We start from the raw sequence: 21,425 nt of genomic DNA on the forward strand, positions 1-21,425 counted from the left end.
AATCCCAGGTACTGTAATATTATCACTTGTCTACTATGATTCTTTAGAGCTTATTTGTCTCCCTACGTTTCCTGTGGATCTCAACTTTCAGAGTTTCTAGAAGTGTTAATCAACATCTAAAACTTTAGATGTTCCTTCCTTTTTGGAAGGAAAAAGACTGGAATATTGAATATAGAAAGTTTTAATCTTGAATTTGGTTGGCATGCTTACTTATTTTATGAGAACAAAGGGGATAAAGTATTCAAAAGCCACATACTTAGAGACTCTTTGATGAGAGTTTGGAAGAAGCACCGACTCAAATGGGATTACAAAATACTGTTATGGCTGGATCTTGGTCATATCATGTGGAATACAAATATAATGTCACTCGGGGGGGGTTTATATAAAGAAGTTCTTTTTGCAGATGCGGGCAGATGGCAACTGAAGACTTTAGAAACGCTGTTGGAAGAAGGGATTAATTTAACTTGGTTACAGTATAATCAACTTCAATTGAGATGGAAAGAGGACCAAAAAACTGGTATAATGATGCATGAGGAAGAATTGGTTAGACATATAAAAGAGAAAGGTCCAATGCATATTAAAAGGGTTTATAATGTTTTGTTAGAAAGGGATTCAGAAACTGAATTGGTTAAAGATTGCATGATAAAATGGGCACAAAATTTTGCAGAACCAGTGATGTTGGAAACATGGGAAAAAATTTGGGTTCAGACAGTCGTAGAACTTGAGGGAAAATTTTTACAAAATGTTTTATAGATGGCACTTAGATCCTAAGAAATTGTCGTGCATGTACCCTAATGTTCAACCAAAATGCTGGAGATGTGATTGCCTAGATGCCACCTATTTGAGGAAGTCTGGGGGGGAGGGGAGGGTTAGGGGGGGTTAGGGAGGGTTAGGGAGGTCTGGGAGGGTTGGGGGGGAAATTGGGGAGAAAATGTAATTGTAAAACTTTTTCAATTAAAAAAAAAAACTTTAAGACAGGTAGACTTCAACTCCCAGAATTTCCCAGCCAGGATTGTTTGCAACAAGATGCATGCTGGTTGGGAAATTCTGGAAGATGAAGCACACCCATCTTAAAGTTAGGAGGTTGAAAAACACTGTCCTAGAATATCATTTTGCTGTTTAAAATACTGTATTGTTTTCCTAATCATAAATTTTGATTATCAAGGCTTTCTATGCTTGGTGAGATTATCACACCCTCAATATATATAATTTAAACATATTCCTTTATGCCAAGGATGTCAAACTCACATCGTCACGGCGGTGTGATGTGACGTATTGGGACTTTTTCCCCTTTGCTAAAATGGGGATGGGCGTGGCCAGCGCATGACGCATCCGGCCCGTGGGCAGGGAGTTTGACAGCCCTGCTTTATGCCAATCTTCCCCATTGAGATGTCTTCTAGAGAAAATGACACAGCAACATGTTGATCTTGAACCGGAGCTGTTCCTGTTGGGTATCTTACCGGAGAAATTTAGTAAAGAAAATATATATTTGATTATCCATGTAATAACGGCTCAAAATTGGAAAGCAGAAAAATTCCTACAAAGGGAGAGCTAATTAAGAAAATATTAGAATGTGCAGAGATGAGATTAACATTAGCAATTAGAGGGAAGGAAGAATCGGAGTATTACAACATACGGGGCAATTTTATCAATGAATAGAGACTTAATATAGACAACAGACAATGTAAAAATAAAAATATGGGGAAAATATGTTGTAATACATTAAATTTAAATGTAAGAGGAAAGATAAATGTGCACTAAGAAAATTATGATAAATGTTTGAATATGATGACACCAAAAAAAATTTGTACCCAGATGTTACACTGATTAATGATGAATTGTTCGTTTAAAAATAAAAATATTTTTTTTTCTAAAAAAAAAAAGAAGAGACGTCTTCCTTTCACAGATTGGATTACATTTCCCACTGGGGACCAGTGAGTGATGAGATTTGTATCTAACATTGAGAAAGCAAGGATAGAAAAGCTCATCTAATTCATTTACAATTGATTAAAAATGTACTATTTTTTATTTATTCCTCCATTGAAATTGTTTCCTAATTTCAGCACATCATGACGATCAAATCCTAAGAAAAGGGAACATTTTTTTTTTAATTGAGAGACAGGGAGGGAGGGAGGGTGTGATGGAGGTGAAATTCCTTGTCTTTTGTTACAGGCCAGCCCAGGCCCAACCGGTGGTGCCTTTACTCAGTGTGGAAAAGTGGAGTCTAACCTAACCGAGAGACCTGGGGTTAAGGGCGAATTTTAGGAAATGCTCTTTACTTGCTTGTATCACCAACCTTTCAGGCACGATCCGCTGAGCGGAACTGATCTACTGGAAGGAGAAGCGAGCGCCAGCCCAAGCACTGAGCAAGAGGACTGGGGTGATTTTGGGTGCAAATTGTCTCCAACTTAACGCTTAAAAGGAAAAAGGTTTTAAAACATGTCACGGTCAGTTCTAAGCACCGGGCCAGGTCGGGAGTCGTGGCGGGCGTGTCTTTTCCCACAGGCTTAGGCGGATACCCCCTTTTCCCTTGGTCCCCGGGGTCTCCACGACCCCCGCGCGGGCTGAGGCTGGCCCCGCCGAGCCCCCGGGGGAGCCTTCGGGTGGGTCTCCACGCTGCGTTCCTTTCGAATCCAAGACCACCCAGCCGAGCAGGGAAGAGGATGGGGCGCAACCGGGCGGCTTAAAGGCTCCTTCCCAACGGTCGCCCGTCCAGCAGTTAACAATCCACGCGCCTCCTTGCAAAAGGGCTTTTGATCCTACCTGGGAACGCCCCGCCTACTTCCCTAGGCCCCGCCCACGCGGGGGGGCTCGCACACCTTGGTAGGCGGGCAAAGGGGCGGGGCTTTTGCTGGCACGCTAGCGGGCGGGGCCTGCCCGATAAGCCAATGAGACAGAGGAGGCGGGACTTGAGCGCTTCTCGCCTGCCTGCCCTGCTCTTCTGCTTGGGCGCGGCGTCCATCAGTGGGAAGCTGGTTCTCCTCAGCTGAGTTGCAGCCGTCTGGGCAGGGAATGACTGGCGTTGTAGTTCAACACAACCGAAGGACATCGGGAAGGCTTGGACAGGGCTTCGCGCCATGGGACGCGGACAGGATCCGGGCAAGGCACAGAAGATAGTAGAGCCGCCCTAGTGTTTTCTCCTTCTATTGTACCCGTTATTAGGGTTTAGGGAACCCTTGAATTTTGCATACCGGTAATTGGGGGGGGGGGGGGGGGGTAGCTCAGTTTGTAAGAAAATAATGACCTCTAAATTAAAAGATCAAATAAAAATAGAAGTCGGACAATCATTAGATGACAGCCAAGAGATGAAGCCTCCCTCCCCCCCCCCTTTGCAGCCCAGATTTGGAAGATCCAGTTTTCTAGTAAGGTGACCTTCCAGGGAATATCTGGGCAGCATCTGAATGACGAGGTGAAGATGGCCTGCCGCTTTTAAGGTATGGCTGAAACAGAGAGAGACCTAGAGGCAAGCTGGAAAGGAGCCTCAAAGCACTGGAAGATAATGGAAACAGGTTGGCTCTGCTTAAATGGTCTGGATACCCTGCTCAGAGCCTTTCCATCCAATGCGGATGGACCGTTTGTCCCCTACTAAGAGCTGGCCTGAATTGTTCACCTGCCTTTGTCGTCACAGCCTGCTGAGCACCAACGTGAATAATCAGATAATAAAGTACTTCATGCCACATACCTCAAACAAACAAGTCTGAAAACTCTGAAATAAACAGGCAGATTAAACACTGATCTAACAAAGGTAGGGTTGTTTACAACCTTAAACACCTGCCATCAGTTACATAGGGTGTGTGTGCAGCCAATTGACACTAATTCAGAGAGTTGTTTGGTTTTGGCATAGTGAGGCATGAACCCATCTAGGTGTCTTTAACCCAGATTATATTAGTTACAACTGATCAACAAAGGGTTTGGTTTGGTTTGGTTTGAAAAAAACTTGACTTAGTAGGAGTATTTGCAGTGGCCCAGTTCATGAGGCATGGCGAGAACCTTTCTTTTAAATGGACAGCTTCTGAAGAGGATTAACACTACTTGATGTCTTCTCTCCTGAAAAAACAGGGTGAAGGATATTTAGGTGCATGTACCCTCAGAGAATGAAACTACAAAGTGATAACTGAGCTACCAATTTTTGGTTGAGTTCCTGTTGTCTTCCATTGAAGGAACAAGAAGAGTGACATGCTGCCAGAGAATGGAAGTATCTACTTCCAACTACAAGCTTGGTTCCCCAAGATAGTTACAGTTCCCTGACTTTAGCTAATTAAGATTCTGACCTGTACCCTAAATTCCTGTTCTGCGATTGGCTCTTGTGAAGAAATGTTAAGTTTCAAGAAAGCAGATGTTTCCAAGACTCAATGCAGCTCAGACAGCTGGATACAATAGCTGTGTTTACATGACAGATCATACCACAAAACAGGTAACCACATTTTAGCTTAGTTTCTCATGCAACTTGGCCCATGGGGTCAATGCCAGATTTAGACTTGATGAGATCCTAAGCTATAAAAAGCTTGAAGGCCTCTTGTTAAAAAATTGCACTAGAAGGTCTCACAAATGTGTGTACCAAAACAATTTTGGTCACCACAAAAAAATGAAAATGTGTTTTAATTACATAGTCATTTTAAAACTACACAAACATTTATTTTGCAAGTACACATAAAAGCCACATAAAATTCTTTAAAAATCTCTGAAATTTTGGGAGGCCTAAATTGTGGCTTGTTTAATGTATGCCTAAATCTCACAATGCATGTGATTAATTCATAGCTCACTTCATATATTTGTGCATCAAATCAGTCCAATAACTAAGGAATGCCCAGATTTTGAAGTGAAAGTTCAGCCATTTAAAGCAGGATGTGTTGGGGTTAACACTCAAGCTGATAAATTCCTCTGGGTAGCACAGCATTTATGTGACTGTTGTCATTATGGAATGACATACCGAATCTTGATAAAGAGAGATTCTGACAGCATCCAATATATGCATATTACTCCTCAAGTAAAGAGATTCAGGCAGCAGGTACGGGCACACAAACTTCCTTCCTCCCCACAGTCCTCTGAAGGACAGGTAATAGCTATCCAAAAATGTATTACATGATTTCCTAACAAAAAAGCTTTGCAGAGTCAGAAGCTTGGGAATTAAGTAAATTGATTGGAGCGGATCATTTTCTCTGAAATACATGTTCACCATTGGGTCTAACACAGAAAAAAATAAAAAATAGCAGTCATATATTTTCCAGGAGGCGGCAGCAAACCTTTTAAGTTCTTTCAGTCTCTGGACTTCTGCCCTAACCCGACAGCTGATCCTTGTAACAAATTCACTAAGAAGCAAGGAGGAGACTTTACAGTAAGAACTTTATTGCACTATGTTTCGAGTGCTAAACCAGAAATTGTGCCTATTAAGCTCGGCTCACATTGAAGCTCCAGCATTTCTATTCTATGACAGAATGTGTAGCCCTGTATACCGAACTGCTCCCCCCACCCTCCCCCAATCAGTTCAGTTAGGTTTGAAATACAAGCTAATATACTGTAATACAATACAGTGAAACTGAAAGGGGAGAACAAAACTATACATAGGGAAAAGAAAAGAAATCCAATTGTTTCATAGGTTTAGGGTAGAACTTTAGGAATTTTAAAAAATCTGACTTCAACACATTATGTTGCAGCATTTTTCGGTCAAAATAACATTTTTTGAGGAAATGAGATCCGATTACAAGGATGTGCGCTTTTATGCAGATGTGTGACAGCCAGAGCAGGAAATAAGGAAAGACAGCTCTATTCCTTCTTCTTCTTCTTCTTTGAATTATGCTTCCAGATAAACATGATCTTTCTTAAATGTAAGACATGCCACTCTGAACACTTTTATGTTTTACAACAACGTGAAAAAACAAAATATCAAGGAATCTGGCATTTGGGGCTTAATAGATTTACAAACTAAAATCAGTCAAGACTGCAATCTTACATTCAGGGGTGTCAGTTTCCCTACATTTAAAGAAGTTCTCAATCAATATGCATAGGATTGCACTCCAGGTCACCCACATCGAGATTTGAGTGGCATTATCATCACAATCAGCTTTCACACAAGTTTGTCAGGAAGCTTTAATGATTTTTAGACTCAAAATATTTAAAAGGACTACTGTATATCAAGTGATTCGGCACAATATACCATGAGATACCCTGTTGGAGAGCTGGAAGGCCTTGTCTGTGTTCACTGATAGAGCAGCTGGAGGAACCCACTGGAGCCTGATGCTGCACAAAGACTGAAGAATATAAATTAAAAATCTTCAGCAAACACATTTTTAAAAGCAAAACTGAGTTGGAAGACAAACAACTCAGTTTAATTGAAGCAATTTGGCAGAGAAGTAACTTAAAATGAACAAACGTACAAGCAAAACTTCCTGCCTTTCCTAATCAAAATCAGTAATCAAAACTGAGCCCAGTTTCCCGATATTTTACACAGACAACATAAACATATGAGGCATTGACAGTATGTGATCAGCAAGTCTCCCTTAAGAACCTGGTGAAAAGTTAAAAAGGCAATCAGTGGTTAAAGTGAACTCTATGAGAGGCTAAGCTGGAAAAATGCCCTCAGGCATTGGGAGCTCAAGATGCCAATGGATGGAAAAGCAGCATGAGAAGACGAGACTTGACTCAACTGTTAAGATCTCTCCAGGGAGGAAACGTACCACCTTTTCATCCATCCTGGATGATACCACACTTGGCGTTTTAAATGTTTTCACCAAAAACATTCACAGTCTCTCTCTTTGCTGGAAGATATATTTTTTTCTGTTTAAACTGCAGGAAGTTAACTTCTAACTCAAAACATTTAGATAACATGTAACTGTAGACAAATGTCGAGCAATATATCTCAGCACTGAAGACAACATCGGAAATACCCACCATCGTGTAATTTGGACATCTGCATAATAAGAGCATGAAACGTCACTGTTAAATGTATCACAACCACCAGCATTATGAAATGAGCCTACGCCCCAGCCTTCTTCCTGGTGCCTCTTCAGATGTAAACTGAAAGATGCTTGTAGATACCACCTAGTTAAGGGCTTTAACCCAGAATATCAGATTTACTGACGCTGCCTCTCCCTCCCTGGTACAAACAACCAGTTGCCAGCAAACGTACATACATACATATATCACACTATTTCTAAAAGCACCCCACAGGGTTTAAGGCTGCTGCTCACTCACATGGACCATACAAAACTCCAATTCTATCTTCCAAGTTTCAACAAAATGAAAGAGAATCCACTTCTAAAACTAAAAAATAATAAATTCAGGCTAGGACCTCATTAGGGCTCCCCATCCTACTCCACCATTACAAATTTCTGCACATACTCCGGTGTTCCTCAAAACGTAAAATCAATTTGATTTTTCTTCCACCAAAGAAGGTTAAAAATACAGAAAAGTAAGGAAACTCCCATCACTTGGCAGATGATCAGACTGTAACATGAGAAGACAATCCTGCACTGAAATGTTTTGTTTTAATTTTATTTTTTATCACAATCATTATCATTAGGAGAAAGGCGGAGGAGCCCTGACTCCACGACGGCCAGGATGTCGCTCAATGCAAGAATTACAATTCCAGATTCCACAAGTCCAGAAAGACAGCCATGATAGCGTCAAAGACATCACAAAGGGACTTGGCTTACTGCACGATGCAGTGCCCATTGGCATCTCTAAAGCGTAACCTCATCTTCGGTCGGTATTTCTCAAGATAGAGCAGCTGTTTAGAATTGAAGGCTCCTCTCCTCTTCCTGAAATACAAGAGCATTTCGGGCATTATTATATAACTGCTGAGTCCATGACTAAAACAGAACAGCCCCAAGGGTGGACAATTGAAAACTGCTTTCTATCCAGCCCTTCCACTTTACCCCAATGACAGCAAGACACGAGACAAAGAAAGTTATTGGCATATGCGCACACAAGGGCAAGTGGATCCACAGATTGCATTAAGCCTGCAATTTAGTTGATTGCTACCTTTATTAATTCAACAACAGGGAAGACCCAGCAATGGGCCTGCATTGCTTGCCAGTTTGCTTCCAGGCTCAAAGTGTCACCTTTAAAGCCCTTCATGGCATTAGAGAAGATTATCTGGGGAACCCCATCTATCTATCTATCTATCTATCTATCTATCTATCTATCTATCTATCTATCTATCTATCTATTCTATGCCGCCCACTCTCTGAGGACTCTGGGCGGTTTACACCAAAGACAGTATACTAAATAGCATATTGTCCCCAACAATCTGGGTCCTCATTTTACCCACTTCGGAAGGATGGAAGGCTGAGTCAACCTTGAGCCAGTAAGATTTGATCCGCTGATCTGCTGAACTAGCAGTCAGCTGAAGTAGCTGCAGTACTGCACCCTAACCACTGCGCCACCTCGGCTCAGACCTTAATGGCTTTGGTCTGCACTCCACTCACTCCAGCTCCAAGAGGCCTTCTGGAGATCCTGTCAGTTGATCTCCAGGGCCAAGGAGAACCACATCTTGTCCCCAAAGGTGAGATCCAATTCCACCCTTCTGGCCTTCCAGAGGAGTCTTAAAGCTTGGCTGTGCCAGTTGGCTTGGGGCCCTGCTGGGGATGGTTGATGGGAGTTAGAGAGTAAATGTCTATCCCTGTACTCTCCACACTCTTAGTTTTAACCATTTATCTATTTAACTGTTGTTAAACGTATTTGTAATTTATATATATTTATATAAATATAAATATATTTATATTATTGCAAGCAACCCAGTCACTTGAAGCAGGTGGCATATAAATTTAATAAATAAATTTCTTCTCTTTGCAAGGAGAGAGAGAAGTGTCCATAAGCCAAATCTAAATCAGAAGTGTTAGGATAAAATGGGATGTTTTGGGGGAACCTCATTTGCCAAACTTCTTACAGGAAAGATGCGATTAAAAAAATATTTTACAAGCAAGCAGGATTGGTGAGATAAATCCGTAAGTTAAAAACATTTGGCATATTAAGAGAAATGCAGGCTACCTTTGCTAGCAGCAGCCTCTTTCTTCAGTTAAATGCTGTAGGGATTATCTTGTAAAGGGCACTTGCTGCACAGAAAACTTAAGTTTCTCTGGAAAGGGTGCCATTATCACCTGGACCAAAAATCTTAAACAGGGAAACTCCCATCCAGACTAGTTGTATTAGACAAGTATTCCAAATGAGTTGGTCAAAATCCCAAGGAAGCAAGGCAACATCAGCATTAAGGTGCTCTTTTCCATAGCTTGTATGTCCTTTAGGGCAGGAGTCTCCAACCTTTTGGACCTCAGGGACCACCAAATTCATAATTTTAAATCCTATGGACCACTGGGAGGTGGGGGGGGAGGGGGGGCTCAGCCACCTTTAGGACCTACCTGTCTGCGTCTGCAAGGCCTCCGGGTGGGAGGCCCGAGAAAAAGTGCCTGGTCCAGGCACACAGCCTGGAAACCTCTTTTGTGTTCCTTCTCTCAAGAAGCTTGGTCAAGCTGAGTGAAGGAAAACGAAGACGGGCAGACTGACGGTGGCTTGCTGATGTTGGTGGGAAAGTCAGTTCCATATTCCAGAGCTGTAGTAGTCACAGGATTACCAGAGTTGCCGGGAGCAGCTCCAGTGCACCCGGGTGGAGGAGCTGCTCCAGGATGACCAAAGGGGCAGTCCTGTGACTACAGCAGCTCTGGAATATGGGACCAGCCCGTGGTGGGGCTGGAAATCACCACCATAGGGGGTGGACCGTGCAATGTGCAACTTTGCAGGTGGTGCAACGTGCAAAAGGGAGTGCAGCCCTTGCCAGCCAGAACAAGGTAATGGTGCTGTTGTGGCAGGAAGGGGGGGGGGGGCGGCCCAAGCGGGGCGAAGCAGTGGTGGCGATGGCTGGAAGGTGCGAGAGCAAAGCACTACTTGCATTTCTGCAACATCAGCATTTTGCCTTCGGCGCGGTATATTTGCACCAGCTGATTTGAAATCTCACATTTGAGATTTCTAGCTGCAATGGACAGCAAAGCTAGGGCTGACCCCGGGTGCTTCTCTCCGCTAACAGGTGGCCAAGCTAACTGCCTAAAGGACCCCATCCTGTCCCTGGAAGTCAAAGCGCTGAAGCACGAGTGGTGCAGGAACTTTTTTGGCAGGGCTCCTCGAGAGAAATGCAAACATTTCTCTGCGGACCACCAAAATTTCTCATTCTCTAGTACCAGCAGAAATCCCAAACACAGATCCTTTTTTTCTAATCATCAGCTGTGAGGAAGTCTGAACTAAGATTTTTTCACAGCTGCCTCTGCACAAAATCAGAATTATTTCAACCACTGTGACAGAAACTTCCTCAAGATAAAAACTGAAATAGAAAGCAAGCAGGAGGAGACGGAATACCCCAGAAGATCAACCCCACTCACTGTCTTATAAACTGCACAGCGTCCTCATACTTCATTCCACATTCAATGAGTGCAAGGGCAACGAGAACTGGAGCTCTGGAAGGGCATGAAATATTAAGAAAGATTTTAAAATGGTCCAATAAACATTCAGAAATAATTCCAATTAGCATAGCCATTGGCCCAAGACAGTTTGTGCCTTGCAGCAACAGAACACCTGTTCTGATCTCGATTCAAGTCCAAGTCAATGGTTTTCCGGGTGCCAAACAGAAGCAATATAACTATGGTTTGTACATTTTGCTGGAACAGCTGATTACAAATAAATGAGACATGGGGAAGAATATAAAGATACCTTTGCTTTGTAATTAGGAATAATTTTTAAAGAGCCAATTTAACACCGCAATCCATATGGCAATCCTCAAAAGGAACTCATGCTAACAGTTGTAGACACTCTGGGCTTAGTTTATCCATCCTTTGTATTACTAAGCACTCAGAAAGGTATTATTGGTTAAGATATTGGTATCTTAAGATTGCGATATCACAGGCCATCAACATAAAAAGGAAGTCTAACACCAAATCAGGCAATCCTCCACCAACAGCCCAATGCTCAACACACCAATGCAGACTAATGCATATATTAACACTGCAAAATGTTTCACATTTGAAACATCCCAAGCTCAAAATAGATATTTCAAGTTTGAAACAGGTTGGTCTGACTCTAGTGAAAATTCTAGAGTGTTTCAAGATCTGGATGTCCACAGGAACCACAGATCAGCCTTGTTGCATGTTTGAAACACTGTTACACCTCTAGAACACCTACTGAGAGCAGACAGGTTATCTAGAGGTGTAGCTAAACTAAGCTAAATTATTTTCAAGCTAAACCCTGAGAAATATCTATGTTCCTCCGAGGAGTATCAGGGGCCTGCACTTTAGCACTGGCAGATTGATTCTCATGCTTTATAATGTCCTAAAGATGAATGTTTTTAAAGAATAAATTGGAAACTGAAAGACTTTACATGGTTAAAGATTATCTTAATGAAGGAAAAACAATGTATGTATGCCTCACCAGGACCCAGAACACTTCTAAGGGAAAATCTCTTTGCAAGAGGCACATTGCTGTACAAATAGCCTACTTTATCATTCGTTTTATGAGCAACTGCTCAGAGGTAGGACAAAAATTTATGGAGCTGACTAGTCACCTTTCTGCAGACAAATAAATGCCCATTGACAGGCAGCTGCCTTCACTCGAGACTGGGCCACACTCATCCACTAGTATCTGACACAAGGAATAAGCAAGTTTTGACAGTATATCTGACATAAGTGGGCAAAAATATTTCCTGTCAAAAGCACAATAAGCCTGAAACAGCTGTTACAAAGTAAGACCCCCTTTCATAGAAAACCACACAAATAAATCTCAACTTTGCTAAGCTAAGCACAGCTTCACCCAATTTGCCACTTTGCTCTATCCCACCCACCTTCTGCCCCGCCCTCCCCACCACCCCCCAAACAGCATTACAGTTAATTTTCCTGCTCTTAACGCAAGACAATGTTTACCTTCCCAATCCTGCCACGCAGTGCACAGCGACACAGCAGCCTGGCTCCTCACGGAATTTGGTTTTCAACAGGTTGAGCCAGTCGTCCACAATTTCACCAGGGGGTGGGGCTCCATCATCAAACGGCCAGTCCTTGGGAAGAGAAGAGGAGGAATATCCAGTTTGATCTGAATGGTTAAGATACCTGTCTAGAAACTGGGAGCTCAGAAGGTCTAGTCCTTCTGAAGGTTAGACCTGAAAGCTGTCTGGGTGACTTTGGCCCAATCACCAGAAAACAATGAGTTCTAGTCCCAGATTAGTTATGAAAGCCATCTGAATGGACCAATCATCACAAGACGTGTCTATAGAGATTCTCAATCATCCAGATCATGGTTGTCTCAAAGGTGCTTTTTCAGAAGCCAACTGGACTTTCAGCAGTTCAGCAGAGCTAGCCCTCCAAGTGGCCTCAACTGCTCTGAGAGAGAATGCAAATGACCAGATGACTGAAAAGAAATATATATATTTCCATTCCCCCATCACCACTACCCACTCAGAACTGAAGAAGTTTCTTGGATGAGAAATGGAAAAAACAAAGGTTTTTTGTTTTTTGTTTTTGTTTTTTTTGAAAAAGCACCTTTGAAACACCAGAAGACAGTCCGGCTTAAGACATGAAATCCTGCTGGGTGACTTTGAGCCAGTCCTTCTCTCTCAGCACAATTCACTTTAGAGTGTTGTTGTTGTGGGAAAAATAAGAGGAGGAAGGAGTATTGTATGTTTTCACTGTCTTGAGTTATTTATAAAAATAATAATGGCTGGATATAAATAAACAAATGTGAGGTCCATCTAGGCTGAAGAGAAGGGGGATGCCACCAACTTTCTTCCAAGCAGGCAGAACTGAGTCAACACCCCCAAATCTTCAAGGCTTCCATCAAATTCCACTTGGAAATTGATGGGAACAACTTAAAACAGGAGGCACAAGGCACACACACTGTGAAGAAGAAACAATCAGGCTCCTAATTCATAACTGTATAACATGAGGCCCCAGGAAATTTGGATGCGGTCCCAGTGAAAGCAAATACTGCTACTAAATTTGTTTTTATATCCCAGAAACAAAAAAGTATTAAATGAGTGGAGTTTAATCACACATGCACACACAGAGTTTATATGTTTAGCTAAATTTAATATTTATTAAATGTAAATGAAAGAAAAATTGGAGAAAGATTAAGGCAGTTATTCCCACATCCTTCATATTCAGAACAACTCCACTTTGAAGTAGGAGTCTTAGGACATGTTTCTGAGAATCTATGTAATAGTCAAATGTAAATTGAGACTAGGAGCAAAACAACTCACTTTCAAAACTGAAATATTCAAATGCCTGATCCCTCCCCCCCCCACCCCCCGGAAAGAGGCAGTAGATTCGGCATGAAAGTTGACATCCCAAAATGTCCACTGGAAAAACAATTCAAAACCTGAATGCTGGCCCACATTTATAGTTTATTAAAGTGTATATGTATGTACATGTCTGCCTGTCTACCGTGTTTCCCCAAAAATAAGACCGGATCTCATATTAATTTTTACTCCAAATGATACATTAGGGCTTATTTTCCGGTTAGGTCTTATTTGGGGGGGGGAAGAGATATGGTATTAAATGCACTCATTTGCCTGATGATCTTAATGGGTTTCTTTTTGGGGTAGGGCTTATGAGTATCCTGAAAAATCATGCTAGGATTTATATTCCGGTTGGGTCCTATCTTTTTCGCTCGGCAGTCAGATTTGTCCCAGTCTTACAACCTAAGATATGACACAAGAGAGGAAATGGATGCAAAAGTAAATTGGGATGTGCTTAGGCTGAATTACACCAAGAGTAGGATTCCAAGAAACCATTAGTTTTGGGTGGGAACAAGATATCCTCAAGAGTTCCAAGATACAATGAAGCAATGGAGAAAGGATGAAGTCCCCAAGAGAGATTACTTTCAACTGACGGAGTTGAAGAAATGAAAGTTGCAGACAGGAAAGTATCAAGATAGGGAAAAAGGAAGGATAATGAAGATCTTTGAAGAGAAGGGCAAGGTCGTGTAATATAATCTGGAATGAACATAAAGCCAATTTAAGAGATTTAAAGGAAAGACAATTAAAATTAAATGACTTTGGGTAGTGGAATATTGGAAATGGAAAAGAATGTGCAGAACCAGAAAGCTAAAGGAAAGGCTTGGCTAGAGATAAAGGGTACATTCACCAGAGTTTTTGTCACTGGAAAAGAGAGACTATTTTTGTTCCAGTTCTGCAAATGAAGAAACAGTACAAATAGGAGAGAGAGACTAATCCTCCTAGACAGCAGAAGTCTTTGAAACCAATTTAGTCAATGGAGAAGATAATGTGTTGAAGCCTCCAGCCTAATTTAGTAGGAACTGCATATCTGAATTAATTACTGCTTGACCAACAAGAACAATGGAATACAGTATCTTTAAAATAGCCTTATGTTTAATCAAGTCAATTAATTTAAATTAGTTCAAATTTATTTCATTTCCGACAAGGAATGGAACACTCTAGCTCAGAAGCCTATGCAGCCAAAGAAAAAAGAAAAACAGTATGATTAAAATTAAGGTTCAAATGTAACCAATCCAAAATATAACCGAAGAGTGCTCTCATCCAAACCAGGGGATCACCATGCTGTCAAAGAAACCCAGGGTCTGCTTGTAACTTCAATCGAGAAAGGAGCTAGCGTAATGAAGTAGTAACAGATTAAAAGCAGGAAGATAAGAATTCTATTCGGCCATTAGGCATCCTTGATCAGTCACTTTCTCTTAGCTTCACTTGAGATGTTGCACAGGAATAGCCCACGGATGTCTTGAACTGCTTAAGTCAGGGGGGTCTGCAACCTTAAATACTCAAAGAGCCATTTGGACCCATTTCCCACAGAAAACACCGGGAGCCACAAAACCTGGGTGGGCGTGGCCAACTCGATGTCACTCACTTCCACCAGTCACATGACCCCCTAGCCATGCCTACCCAGCCGGTCATTAGGGCAGAGAACCAGTTGTTAAAAAATACCAGGAACCACAAAATCCTTTTGACATCTCTCTCTCCCCTCCCTCCCCCCCTCCCCCTCTCTCTGTATCTCTCTGTCTCTGCCCTGGCCGTTTCTCCCATCCCCCGCCGTTGCCCTTACCTTCTCAGGCCAGGCAAGGAGTGACTGGGGGGGGGATGGTGAGGTGTGGGGCCAGCCAGTGGTGGGATCACCTGACAGGGAGCCACAGCAGTGGGCCCAAAGAGCCGCATGCGGCTCCGGAGCCGCAGGTTGCTGACCCCTGGCTTAGGTTAACTGCTTAACTGCAAAGAGTCATGCATTTTAAAGACAATGCCACAAAATTTGGCCAGGTACTGCCTCCATCCCTCACACTGTTAAATTTGTTATTTTCTGATCCACATACAAAACACAAACTACAAATTTCTCGTGCAGATGTGACACACTATTCTAAGAGCATAAGAAGAAGGTCAGGAAGGGGAGGATGGGTCAGAATTGTCAACATCCATAAATTAATGGCAGCATTCAGGCTTACTCTAGTACGGGTGTTGGCAACCTGCGGCCCCAGAGCCGCATGCGGCTCTATCGTCCCCCTGCCGGCTGGCTGGCTGGCTTCGCCCCTCCCCTCCCAGTCACTCCTCACGTAGCCTGGGAAGTTAAGGGCGATGGCGGGGATGGAGACTTGCTCTGAACGAGAGGGAAATGCCCCTGTACTTGTCTCTCATCTCGCGGGCGCTTCTTCCTGCTGCGTGCACCTTGGTTGTTTGGGGAGACACGCAACTTGCTCTCCACTCCGAGATGTTGGCCCAGGTCAGCTACGGCCAATGCTCTGCATCGTAATGGGCTTCAGGAGGAGCAGATGCCTTTTACAACGTGGAGCATTGGCCGCAGTCAGCCCGGGCCAGTGTCTTGGGGCAGAGAGTAAGTCGTGCGTCTCCCCAAGCGACCAAGGTGCGAGCAACACTAAGAAGCGCCAGAAGAAGCCTCCACAAGATGAGAGGCAAGTACAGGGGCACTTCCCTCTCGTTCAGAGTGAGTGTCCATCCCCGCCATCACCCTTACCTTCTCAGGCAATGCGAAGAGTGACTGGGAGGGGAGGGCAAGGCCAGCCAGCCAACAGGGAGTTAGGGGGACGAAAGAGCTTTCTTTATCTGGGAACCTGAAATGACTCTTGATTTAAATCTTATGATAAAAAGCACCCAAAGAAGAAAGAACATCAGCCAAAAAAAAAAAAAGCCCAACCCTCGCCTGTTTTTGCAAATGGTTCAAGAGGGAGCACACACACACACACGGGGGGGGGGGGGGGAGATAAGAGAGAGAATAGGGGAGAAAAAGAGAAATGAGAAAATGATGGAGGGAGAGAGGGAAAAGAGAGAAACAAATGAGAGAGAGAAGGGAGAGAGAAATGAGAGAGAGCTTGAGGGAGAGAAGGAGAGAGGGAAAAGAGAGGGGGGAGAGAAAGAAAGAGAGAGGGAGAGGAAAATCAGAAATAAAAAGGAGAGGAAAAAGAGAAAAACAGAAATGAAAGGGAGAAAAGGGGAGAAATGAGAAAATGAGAGAGGGAGAGAATGAGAGAGGAAAAAAACAAATGAAAGAGAGAGAAGGGAGAAAAAGAGAAGGAGAGAGAAATGAGCTGGAGGGAGAGAATGAGAGGGAAACAGAGAGAAGGGGGAGAGGGAAAAGAGGGAAACAGAGAGAAGGGGAGAAAGGAAAGAAGGAAGGAAAGAAGGAAGGAAGGAAGGAAGGAAAGGAAGGAAGGAGAGGGAGAGAAAAAGAAAAACAGAAATGAAAGGAAGAGACAGAAAAATGAGAGAGAGAAAAGGGAAGAAAAAGAAATGAGAAAATGATGGAGAGTATGAGAGAGAGGAAAAAAGAGAAACATGAGGGAGAGAAGGGAGAGAGAGAAATGAGAGAGCTCGAGGGAGAGAATGAGAGAGGGAAAAGAGGGAAACAAATGAGGGAAGGGGAGAGAAAGAAAAGGAAAAGAAAGAAAAAGGGAGAGGGAGAGGAAAAAAAGAAAAACAGAAGAGAAGGAGGGAAAGAGAGAGAGAGAGAGGCGGGGGGGGAATTTCCCACAGAAAACACCCGGAGCCACAAAACCTGGGTAGGCGTGGCTGGGGCAGGTCATGTAACTAGGTGGGAGTGACGTTGAGTTGGCCACACCCACCCAGGTTTTGTGGCTCCCAATGTTTTCTTTTCTGTGGGAAACGGGTCCAAATGGCTCTGAGTGTTTAAAGTTGCAGACTCCTGGCTCTAGCATATAGCACAGAAGGAAAAGGGACTGACATGGAAAGAGAGCAAACATGGTAGTTCTCAAATTCAAAGTTTTATCAAATCTCCAGACAAGATAGCTCTGCAGCTTGTGCTATCAATAGTACAAGCAGCCCCTAAAAAATAAGCCACAAATCCCACCTTGCTAAAACACATGCAGGGAAATCAGAAACCATTGATTTTCAATCTAGGCTGGTGGCATCTGGAGGTCTTCCCAGAATCTACAAGCATCTGGACACTCTGAACATCTGGACATATTGAACAAATATCTCACCCCGTCCAGATGACACTCATCAAACCCAAGGCAGATGTTCCTGTTGCTCTTCCTCCTCACAAAGCATCTGATTCCAAAGATCCTGATCCACTTAGTAAAGACTGCAGCCAGTGGAGATGGCCAGAAAGCAGATCTGCTTTAATTTTCAGGAAAACAGTTTCAAGCATTTTTTGTCAAACCAGAGTCAGATCTTTTAGTATTTTTTGTCCCTTTTTTACATTCTGAAAAAAGTACGATATTTTAATCCCATAGAAGATCCCAAAAGTTAACTCAAAAGAGTAATTATCACCATACCAGAGATAATGGACGTTGACTTACCTCTGAACGTCCCTTTTCAGTACGCTGCGACTCCAATCCATTGATTGGGAAGCTCTCATCACGTTGCTGGGGAACTGAGTGCAGAATTCTCCTTGGCTGACCACGCCCCCTCTGTGTCACTCCCGTCAGTCTTTCCTCACGAAGATACAGGAGGTTCAAGTTTAACCAAATTCTTAATGAAATAAAACAGAAAAACGGAAGATAACTCTGGAACACGAAGCCCAAACCACGGGTGGGTATGGATTGGAGTCGCAGCGTACTGAAAAGGGACGTTCAGAGGTAAGTCAACGTCCATTTTCCAGCACGCTGCTCCTCCAATCCATTGATTGGGATATACCCAAGTTACAGATCCTGGGCGGGAGGCTGAGTGCTCCCCGAGTCTCGGGATTCGACAACTCGTTGCAATACCCTACGGCCAAAGGCGGCCTCCGCCGCAGCAAATGAGTCAATCTTGTAATGCCTAACAAATGTCGAAACCGACGTCCAGGATGCAGCACGACATATATCAAGAACAGATGCTTGGGTCGCCCAGGCTGTAGATGTCGCCGCACTGCGGGTGGAATGGGCACAAACACCTTTCGGAACAGTCTTGCCCTTGCTACAATATGCTGTCGAGATACAGGCTTTGATCCAACGACCTACAGTAGTAGGCGTTACCTTCTTCCCCATAGTGGACGGGTGAAATGAAACGAGCAAGGCTTCAGTACGACGAAACGAAGCCGTTCTCTTGACATATCTGCGGAGTGCTCGACGCACGTCTAGAGTATGCCAGTTTTCCTCCCTCGGGTTCTGGGGATCCGGGCAAAAATTCGGCAGAATGAGCTCCTGGGCCCGGTGAAACCAGGAGTTCACCTTTGGTGCGAAAGAAGGGTCCAACCTCAATACTACTCTATCTGGATAAAACTGGCAAAGATCACTGCGAACCGACAAGGCGGTCAGTTCAGAAATTCGTCTCGCCGATGTTATCGCTATTAGAAACGTAACTTTGAAAGTCAAGAACTTCAGTGGAGCAGAAGCCAGCGGTTCAAAGGGAGGCGAGGTCAGAGCTTGGAGTACTAGAGTCAAATCCCAAGTAGGGAAACGGTGGACTACCGGTGGAGACATATTAGAAGCACCGTGCAAAAAACTCCGGATGCGAGGGTTTTGTGTCAACGAACGGTGGGGTTCACACACAAGGACAGTCGCCAGTGCCGCCACTTGGCGTCTCAATGTGGCAGGTTTCAGACCTTTAGCCAAACCATTCACGAGGAAGTCCAATACATCTGGGACATCGGCCGAAGTTGGATCCACATGGTGTCCTGAACACCAAACTGCAAAAGCCTTCCAAGAAGCTTGGTATATACGAGTCGTCGACGGACGCCTGGCTGATTGGATAACCTGAATGGCCGAGTCCGATAGTCGGTCCTTCTTCAGCAGCCGCCTCTCAAGTGCCAGACGGTCAATCGGAGCCACTGGGGCTCTGGATGGACGATGACCCCCTGGCGAAGAGAGACGACATGCTGAGGTATTGTCCATGGAGGAGAAATGGAGAGGCTCCGTAGGTCCGCGTACCATGGTCTGCGCGGCCAACACGGAGCTACTAATAAGATTTCTGCCTGTTCTAGTAACACTTTCCGGATTACTTGAGATATCAAAGGAAGCGGAGGAAACGCGTACAGAAGGCCGTCCGGCCACTGGCATCTCAGGGCGTTGCAACCCTCCGCTCCTTGGCACTGATAGCGGGTGAAATATCTTGGTAGTTGTGCGTTGCTGGGAGTGGCGAATAAATCTACGAGTGGCTTTCCAAAACGCCGCACTATGTCTTGGAAGATGTCTGGATGGAGTTGCCACTCGGCCGGGTCGATGCGCTCCCGGCTGAGCCAGTCCGCTTGCACATTGGAAATACCGGAAATATGATCTGCTCTTAGCGACGCCGTGTGACGTTCCGCCCATGTCAAGAGTAATTCCGATTCGATCATGAGGCTCCGGGACCGAGTGCCCCCCTCTCGATTCACGTGAGCCTTGGTTGACATGTTGTCCGTCCGGATCAACACATGACGGCCCTCCAATATTGGCCGAAAATGCCGGAGAGCAAGGCGAACAGCTCTCAACTCCAGCCAATTGATGCTGTTCGCCTTCTCCGACTGAGACCAACGCCCTTGGACTACTTGATTCAGAAGATGAGCCCCCCAGCCCACCAGACTGGCATCTGATGTTAACACCAGTCTGTCGACTTCCAGGAAGACACAGCCCCGGAGAAGGGCGGGGGACATCCACCACAGCAGAGACGATCGAAGTTGAGGAGGGAGCCGAACTAATGTCGGAGAAGTGCTGCGATTGGTCTTCTGGAATGGAAGTAGAAACCATTGCAATGGTCTCGTATGTCTGCGTGCCCAGGGAACGACATTGATACAGGACACCATTTTCCCCAAGACTTGAGACAGGCGCCGAATTGGAACAGTTCGGTTGGTCGAAATTTGAACAATTGATGACTTGATGTCTTTGACGCGATCCGGCGACAGGAAGACCTGGCCCTTGGTAGTATCTATCACTGCCCCCAGATGAAGAATCCTTGTCGTCGGAACCAGATGACTTTTCTTGTGATTTATCGTGAATCCATGGCTTTGAAAGACTCTCAGTACTGTCTCTATGTCGCTCGACGCCTGATGCGGAGACGATGATAGGACAAGGATGTCGTCCAGGTAACACAGAAGACGAATTGGTAGAGCTCTCAGGGATGCGGCCACCACGGAGACAAGTTTCGTGAAGGTTCTGGGGGCGGAGGAGAGACCAAAGGGCATCGCGCAGTATTGATAGTGGTGAGAGTTGTATTCGAATCGCAAGTACTTGCGATGCGTCCGGTGGATTGGGACGTGTAAATAGGCCTCCCTCAAATCCACCGACTGCAGAAGATCGTTTGGCCGGATGCATGCCAGAATCGACGAGAGGGACTGCATCTTGAACCTGCGATACAAGATGTATTTGTTCAAGTGCTTTAGGTTCAAAACACCTCTGTGCCCCCCCGAGGACTTGGGGACCAGGAACAAGATGGAATAGAATCCTTTCTCCCTCTGAGTCTCGGGCACTTGTTCTATGGCTTTGATGTTTAAGAGATGAGTAATCTCCGCCTCCATTAACTCTCTTTGGTGTAAAATTGGCGATATTGGGCAGCGACAAAATCGGTTGGGAGGAACTCCAACGAACTCTAGGCAAAGGCCGTATTGAATGGTGTGACGGATCCAGTTCTCGGTCGTTGACATTTGCCACTGATGATGAAACAGCTGGAGGCGACCACCAATGGCATCTGGATGGCGTGAGTCATTTGCCTCGTTTGTTGGAACGGGATCCGCCACCTCTGAAAGGGCGCTTGGAAGAAGGTTGTGAGCGTTGTCGGTCCCGAAAGGACTGCCGATCCTGAAAACGGTCTCCGCCGTGGCTAAATGGTCGTTGGGTATAGAGTCCACTGGAACCCGAATAGGTCCGAAATGTTTGTCGATTACTGTACGGTGTGTACCTGCGTTCCGGCCTGCGAAAGGAAGAGGGAAGAACCTTACGTTTCTCTTTATCTTCCACCAAGAGTGGGTCTAAGGCAGCCCCAAACAAGGCCGGAGCCTTGAAGGTGGATGAAGCTAGCTTCCACTTCGCCTTCGAATCGGCTTTCCAATTGCGAAGCCAAAACATAC

The 21,425-nt window shown here is 44.5% G+C and overlaps 1 protein-coding gene across 3 annotated transcripts in view; it reads right to left on the reverse strand.

Annotated features, from left to right (window-relative positions):
• Positions 1–5,324: 5,324 nt before the first annotated feature.
• PTP4A2 (protein tyrosine phosphatase 4A2) overlaps positions 5,325–21,425 on the reverse strand; it is a 48,401-nt gene continuing 32,300 nt past the window's right edge. For all 3 annotated transcript variants that reach the window (XM_070950073.1, XM_070950074.1, XM_070950075.1), the window contains exons 4-6: positions 11,898–12,028; positions 10,368–10,442; positions 5,325–7,757 (exon numbers count right to left, since the gene is read on the reverse strand). In XM_070950073.1, the coding sequence (XP_070806174.1) occupies positions 7,649–7,757; positions 10,368–10,442; positions 11,898–12,028 (315 nt within the window). In that variant the 3' untranslated portion in view covers positions 5,325–7,648. The remainder of the gene's footprint in view (positions 7,758–10,367; positions 10,443–11,897; positions 12,029–21,425) is intronic.

Source organism: Pituophis catenifer, unplaced genomic scaffold, assembly GCF_029215685.1.
Source record: "Pituophis catenifer annectens isolate HBS135680 unplaced genomic scaffold, rPitCat1.0.hap2 SCAF_9, whole genome shotgun sequence".
NCBI classification, from domain to species: domain Eukaryota; kingdom Metazoa; phylum Chordata; class Lepidosauria; order Squamata; family Colubridae; genus Pituophis; species Pituophis catenifer.